At 42.3% G+C, this 7,655-nt stretch overlaps 1 protein-coding gene across 1 annotated transcript; it reads right to left on the bottom strand.

The window, feature by feature from the left end:
• Nucleotides 1-2,832: 2,832 nt before the first annotated feature.
• On the bottom strand, nt 2,833-7,222 carry emc (Basic helix-loop-helix domain-containing extra-macrochaetae). The gene is made up of 2 exons (XM_089258808.1): nt 6,232-7,222; nt 2,833-3,936 (listed from the first exon to the last, which is right to left on the bottom strand). Exons 1-2 carry the CDS (start codon nt 6,799-6,801, stop codon nt 3,901-3,903), a joined length of 606 nt encoding a protein of 201 aa, XP_089114934.1. The 5' UTR covers nt 6,802-7,222; the 3' UTR covers nt 2,833-3,900.
• Between the last annotated feature and the right edge of the window lie 433 nt (nt 7,223-7,655).

Below are 7,655 nucleotides of genomic sequence, written 5' to 3'. Positions count from 1 at the left end.
GACTGAGGGCCACTGCTGCGGCTGTCATTAGGCAAACATGTGCGGCTGTGCCGGCTGCAGTTGCCACAAAAGAAGGTGACGCAGCTGAAATCAATGCGCTGACCAATTGCCACACATGGCACACATAGAGCAGTGGCAAGCGGTGCCCATTTGGTGCATGCGACATATGTACATACGTGGGGCATGAGGCATGCTGAGCGCGACAGCTGCTGGTCCAAAAGCTTCCGCCAGCTGATGTTGCCGCTTCCGATGCAGAAACTACGCATAACCGATAGATACACATGTCCAATATATGTGCAACATGTGCACTTGCACCTGACTCAAAATGCCGCCCCATCACCGCTGCCTGGTGGTTTCACCTGGTGTTGGCCAACCGGCCCCACCTCCGCCGCCCCCTTTACGGCTACGCTTCGGTTTCGATTTCCTAACACAACCAAGAAAGTCAAAAGCTGAAAACTCAACTCGCTGCCGCTGCCGCTGCTGCTGCGGCTGCTTCAATTACACAAAGTCATGCAGAGTTCCAGCTGGAACCAGCCCCCCCCTCCACTTGCCCGCCCCCTCAACTCATTCCACTGCGCTGCAGCTGAAAACCCACGAAAGTTGCCGAGCCGTGTCCGCGTTGCTATTGCTGTTGTTGTTGTTGTTGTTGTGGCTGGCGTTGGTGTCTGACTTTGTTTTAGTTTTTTGCTGCTTAGCAAAACAGGTGCGTTTGCGTTTTGCAGGTGTTTCCCAAAAGCCACCACCAGCAGCAATAGCAACAACAACAGCAGCAGCAGCAGCGACTGCCAACTTGGACTCGGCTCGACTTCGACTTCGACTTCGCCTTCAGCTTCTGCCCGAACCCCTTCCACTATGTCTATGTCTATGTCTCTCTCTCTATCTCTCTTCCTCTCTATGTGTGTGTGTGTGTGTGCTTTGCTGTCTCGCGCTGTTTAGTAGTTACGCTTTACCGCTAGTTGCACAAATTGCCGCCCGCCTTGCTGCTCAGCTCAGCTCAGATCGGCTCGGCACCCAGCAACTGGCGCCAGTTGCTCATGCGCTTTGTGTTTCGTGTGAAAATCACAATTAAATGCAATTTTTATGCGCACCTACAAAGACGTCGTTGCTGGCAATCGCTTCGGCTGCCGTCGCCGCCGCCTTCGGCTCAGCTTTCCCATTTTGCTAGCTGAGCGCAGCAGCTTCGGCTCTTCGACTCTTCGGCCTCGGCTTCGGCTTCGGCAATGCTGAGCTGAGAGTCATTCGGCTCGGCTCAGCTGTCAGCTGCGCTGTTCGAAATGTCAGCTTGACAATTATTATGTCAAAAATTGTTTTTGTTTCTGTTTGCCTTTTTTCTTCGTTTTTCGCCGGCTGCGCAGCCGCAGCTGTTGACTGTTACACGAGTTTTTATGGTAATTCAAGTTTCACTGATTTCACGTTCCATGTCGCACCCAAAAAACAAAAAGCACAGAAAGGCAAAAACATATTAAGCCACAGCGGCAAATGGGTGAAAATCGAGCTAGGCGCGCTAATTGCCAAACGTCGCAGCAAGCGCTAGAGTTGCTGCTGTAATCGTTGCTTGAGCCGCAGCGTTCCAGAGACATGTCCATTGGAAGCCATTGGAAGCTGTTGCGGGCTCGAGCGCGAGCTTCGTGTTGGCATTGCAGAATGCACAAAAAAACAATTAGCGCATACCAGAGAGAACGCACCGCAATGTGGGGGAAACAATTGCAGCCACAATGCATGTGAAACAAAGGCGCTGAGATACCCTGTAATATTTTGAAGGGGTATGTTGGGGCATATACATATGTATATAAGTTAATTATAATATAAATATAGTTAATATATGGATGAATTAAAATTTAAAGCCTTTCATAACCCTGATCAAAGTAATTATACTTATCACTATTATTTACTCTGCAAATTTAAACCTAGCCTAAACCTAAGCCTTACTTGCACAAACATATTTAAACCTCTTTCCAGCTACTTCTAGAAATAGCCTATCGCTCTAGCGCACACAAATGTAAAGTACAGGGTAACGCTTAGTCATGCATTGACAGTTCACTGCATTTGATTTGGTTTGCGGGCAGCCAAACTGACATTTGAATGGGGCGACTGGCACCGAGTGGCCCCACTCTCAGTCTCCAGTTTCCAGTCTCAGCCTCAGTCGCAGCCCCCAAGGCAATTGGTCAATTGCTTTGTAAGCTGCAATCATTAACGCTAATAGGCGACGGCGACGCAGACGCAGCTGCTGACGCTGGCAGCGACGTCAGCAGCTGTGCTGCAGCTGCACTCTTCTTGCTCAGCCTCCGTCTCTGGCTCAGCTGTGGGTAAAAACCCAAAATTCGAAAAATTTCTCGAAAGAGAATTTCTTTATATATAGATCATTTTTGCACACGTGCAACTGCAGTTGGGCGTCTACCTGAGGCTGTGGCTGGGAAACCCTTAATGGGCAGCGGCAGCGGAGACAATGACAATGCGTGAGAAAACTCGTTCGAGCGCATTATCCATGTGCATGTGTGTGTGTTTGCTAGAGTGCTACCCTAACGGTAGTTGTTACGTTGCACTTGTTTACATGGGAAATGGTTTTTCACATCGTTAAGCCAACAGTCGTTTGTTTTCCACATAATTTCGCCGCCCAGGTAGCCAATAATTGAAAGTTTTCCGAGAAAAATCCGTAACAAAACTAAAATCAAACAAATTTCACTTTGAATAGTATTTTTAAGTAATTTATTTTGTAATATCTATAATTAATTTTTTTTTTTTTCTTCTTTTTCTTGCATCATGTTACATCATGTTTGGAAAAATGTGGTATGCCCGATTTGAAAATATAAAAATCAAATAAAAATTAATTCATTTTGTTTTTCTTTTTTTTATAATTATTTTCGAAAAAATATATATTTTAAAACGCATAATTATGCTAAATAAAAAACACTTTGTACAAAGTATGCTACAGATCACAGAACATAAATATATTTATATATTCATTAATATTATTATTATTATTATTCAAGAGTTAAAGAGGAGGAAAACTTTTTGCTGTCGCTTAAACTAAATGATAAGAAAATTGTTCCTTGAGGTTTTTTCCATGTGTGTGTGCGTGAGTGTGTGTGTTTATAAATAAATGAAATAATAATAGGATCAAAATTTCTAGTTTGCTTTTGTTATGTATTTAAAATTAATAGGAAAATATTTAATTGAGAAAATGAGAATGAAAATTTTTGTTTTATTTTTAGTTTTTCTTTTTATTGCTGTTCTGTTTTTTTTTTTGTTTTTTGTTTTATTTTATTTTTTTGCTTCGCATCTTATTATTCGTAAAATTATTAACATGATTTTTTCTTTCAATTAAACCAAAAACTAAATATATAGAAAACAAAAATTATTCAGTTTTTCATTTCATTTTATCAAAGGAAAAATTAAATTGTTTAAAGCTTTGCCAAGTTTTTCTTATCTGCTTCTTCATTCTTCTGCTACATCTGCATCTTCTAATTCTTAACTGCTGCTAATAGTTAAATGTTAAACGTTAAATGTTAATAATAATAATGTATTAGTGCTTACATTTTGTTTTTAATGCTATTTAGGTTTTGTTTTGTTTTTATAGCTAAACTCTTTCAATGTATTGGTGTGAAATGCTTTTACAGCCACACGCCCTGTGTCTGTGTGGGGATGAGGGTGTGTGGCTGCAGTGTCTATGTATTTGTAGATATCATTAATTCATTTTCATTGATGTTATTGTTTGTATGTTGTTGTTGTTTGTGGAGATCTTCACACGAGTTGGTTTTTGAGTGGAGTTGAGTTTTGAGTGGAGTTGACTGTACTACACTGCGACTAACATTAATTAATATGATTTCTATAGCTTTAAAGATTTAGTATTAGTTGTAGGTGTTGATACTGCTGCCGCGGCCTCTGCTGCTGTCAGCTGCTTTACGATAGCCTGCTGTCCTTTTCGCCGCTGAATTGCTGCAATGAGAGTAAGCGAGAGAGCGAGAAATTAGTCAAAATTGAAAAATATAAGTGTTCTGTATAAGTGTATGTGTGTGATGCTTAATTTTGAGGGGAAATCAACGTATAAGTGTGAGCAGTAGAGGCAGACGCAAGCGAAGTCTTAGTGTATAAGTGTATGCATGTGTGCTTAAGGCGAAGTCTCAAGTATAAGAACTGCGTATTAGTATATGCATATGAGGCTTGAGGCGAAAGCCTTAGTATAAGTGTATGCCTGACTTGCACAACAAATCACGAATTATCAATTAATTTGCCGTTGTTTTCGTTCTTTATTTTACAGCTCTTCTTCTTGCTTTCTTACTTGTCTCGTTTGTTTACGAAGCGCTCGAGCTTCGTGTGCAATTTTTTGTTGTTTTTTATTATTTATTTTTATTTTGTTGCTCGGTCAGAGAGACGTATCAGGAGAAGGGCCAAAGAAGAGGCGCCAACTGAGCGCCAGCGCAAAACTAAGAAAATCAAATGAGCTTGTACGAGAAGTTGTTGTTGTTGCGTCTTCTAATGTCGTTGCCTGTTATGTTGACTGACCGCAGTGCTTTGTCGGCTACTAGAAGGAGAGGGACAGACGCAGAGAAGGAGGTAGGGCAGCGTCAGGGGTGCGCACAATGTAGAAAGCGACCGACTGGCGACTGGCGCACAGCTGCGCGGCGCGAAAAAGTACAAAAAAAGAACAGCAACAGCAAAGCAACACAGCAATAGCAGCAGCAACAACAACTACGTAACGAGAACATTTTGAACACGTGCATTTCTTCTTACGTCTTATACATACATATGTATGCGCATATGAATGTACACACACATGCGTGTGTGTGTTTTTTCTTTTTTTTCGCTGCTGCTGCTGTGCCTTTACGAAGGAATTTGTTGTTTTGCAGCCAGCAGAGTGACACATCATAACAGACCCACACACATATGTAGCAGTAGTCGTGGAGAGGGTGGAGAGTAGAAGGGCGGAGAGTCTAAGGCGTGGGTAGCATGTCTCAATCTCAGTGCAGATGTTTTGCTTGCTTGCTTGCTTGTTTTTTTTTTTTTTTCATTTGCCAGAGCAACACAGCCGTTCAAAAAGCCTGAATGACCGACTAATTGTGCTGTGGGGTTTTTTACTTAAATACTTTTCTACACGAACAAAAAGATGCAAATGCATAATTAATCAACTGCACAAAAACAAATGCCACCAAAGAAGTGTGAAAAAGAGGGAGAGAGCGGGTAAAGATGGGAAGTTTTATTGGAATTGTTTAAGCACGAATTGTGAAGAAATACATACATACATACATACAAATACATCAGATTCATAACCTGTTGTACAATTTTTGTATTATTTTTTAATACTTTTTGTTTTTGCCAACATCATTTATAATCAACGCTGCAGCGGGCGGGCAATGGGAAATGCCAAAAACTGCGCTAATGAAGTAAGCAACAAAGTAACAGCAGCAACAAGAAGAAGTAGAAGAAGGCGCAAACAGGCACACAGCACAAATAACTGAAACGGAGGCTGACGGATGATTCTCCAATTCTCCAAATGTCGAAGTCAAGCTTAAAGCTGCGTTAGCCTCTGTGCGTGTGACTGTATATAATAAGTATGTATGCATATGTGTGTGAGAGTGTTTAGTTGCTTACAAACGCACACATATGAAATAAATTTAAGTATCTGCAGGTGTTCATTTAAAACATCACAGACAGCAACAAAATGGAAGAAGAGAGGAAGACAAAAAAAGGCCGCGAGAAAAAAAACTCAAAATTAACAGCTACGTCGCGGTCGCAGCTACAACAAAAGAAAGAAAGAAACAGCGACAGCGAAAAATATGTGAAATGTCTACAAAAACAAAATGAAATTGTGCGAGATTTATTATTGTAGTAGTAGCTGTTGTTGCTGCTGTTGCAGCGAAAAGAAAGCAAGGCGAAAGAATGTAAATTTCGCACACTCACTCAAACTCATGCAAATAAAATGAATTATATTTTTAAGGCGAGAAATGTAAATGCCGACAAACGAACGAACGGACAAACAGACGTGCGGCTGAAACGTCCTTACGCTGCTTAGCAGCAAATGAGGTCACAAAAACAACAATGCAAAAAAGTCGCGCTATCGCCGTTTGCTTAATTCGCTTGCATGTGTAAATTTTGTTCGATGTTTTCATTTTTTCTCTTTATTTTTATTTTTTGGGACGACGTCAAAGCTGCGACGTTTCATTTGCAATGCAAATTCAAAGCAGAAACAGAAAACCCAATGTGGGTGGGTGGGGACGCAGGCGCCTGACTTACCGTCGCTAAACTGTTGGGCAGCGGCTGCTGCTGCTGTTGGGGCGCCGGTGCTGCCGATGTAGCGGACGCCAGCGTTGTTGCTGTGGCTGCGGCTGTTGGCAGAATTGTGTTGGGACTCTGACGATCGGCGAGCGGCAGGCGGGCGGCAGCGGGACTAGAGATTTTGGCTAGCTGCTCCTGCTCGGCGGCCAGGCGCTGGGCCAATACATCATCGGCTGCGTCGAGATCCATCTCATCGCTCTCATCCTCATCTTCTGAGCCGCCGGCAGCTGCTGCTGCGGCGACGCCACTCAGAGCGGCAGCTGCATCGAAATTATTGATCTCTGGATGGGTTTCCAGCTCCGTTTGCAGATCGCAGATGTAGTCGATGACGTGCTGGATGATTTCCAGTTTGGAGAGTTTGCGGTTCTTCGGCATGAACGGCACCAGGTCTTTCAGCTTCGAGAGATACATCTTCATTTCGGCATTCTCGCCGTCGCCGCGATGCGGTGGATGGCGGGCGATGCGGCCATTAGGATTCATTGCCGGCATCGAGGCACCTGTTTGGCAAACGGCCGTCAAGGACTTCATTTTTGAGATGATCGCTTTACGCTCCTTGAGTAGAATTTTGGCGGCTTTTTACACGGCTTTTACCGGTTACTTGCGAGGTTTCAATAAATCGAAGTTAACTTCTTTCAAAATTCAACTTTGAGGTGTTTTGGTTTCGCTGCGAGTTTTGTTTGACTTTGATTTTTTTTTTAATTTAAATTTTTGTTACTCCACTTTACACGCACTTTTGGCCCTGTTGTTGCATTTGCATTTGAATTTGACTTTGATCAACAAAACTAAACACTTTAATCCAGCGTGTTTTTCTATTGCATTTGTTGTCGAGTGTTGCTCAATGTTGCGTTTGCTTTGGGTTAAATTTTTGATTTCTTTATTCTTTTTTCTTGCGCGAAGAAGCAACAACCTTTAACGAACACGATAAATTTCTATTTGGATGTGAGAGCGAGCCGAGCGCCGCTTTTATACCCGTGCATGAGCCGAACGCCGAGTGCTTCGTGTGTAACAGATACGAAGACGACGGTCGCTCTCGTGTTAGCGCTCTCACTCTCCGCTCTCTCTGACAAAACAAAATCAACCAACCACCAACAGAGCCACCAGAAAACTCGTTCCACGCATCAAAGAGGGGAAACGCATCGTAATTTATTTACCTTAAAATATAGTTCATATTTATTAAATAAATACATATATATTTTTTTCTTATTATATACAATATACAAAGTTTTTAACATTTATAAATAAATTATTTTTTATAATAAACTTTGCAATCAGCCCTCTCGAAGAGTAAAAATACGAACGGGCACACGAACGCGAACAAAATGGCTCCGCCTATCGCAGAGCGGGAGAGTGAGAGAGCACCAGAGCTGCGTTGGAAAATTTCT

Source organism: Drosophila navojoa, chromosome 4 (genome assembly GCF_054131105.1).
Source record: "Drosophila navojoa isolate 15081-1374.11 chromosome 4, UAZ_NAV_1.0, whole genome shotgun sequence".
Classification (NCBI taxonomy): domain Eukaryota; kingdom Metazoa; phylum Arthropoda; class Insecta; order Diptera; family Drosophilidae; genus Drosophila; species Drosophila navojoa.
Note: the sequence above shows the minus strand (reverse complement) of the source record. Positions and strands in the feature narration are given on the sequence as shown.

Bases quoted from the DNA above. Each gene is read 5' to 3' on its own strand.
- emc (XM_089258808.1), bottom strand. From the start codon at position 6,801: ATGAAGTCCTTGACGGCCGTTTGCCAAACAGGTGCCTCGATGCCGGCA. The intron at 3,937-6,231 runs GTAAGTCAGGCG...CTCTCATTGCAG, and splicing joins TGCCCAACAGTTTAGCGACG to CAATTCAGCGGCGAAAAGGA.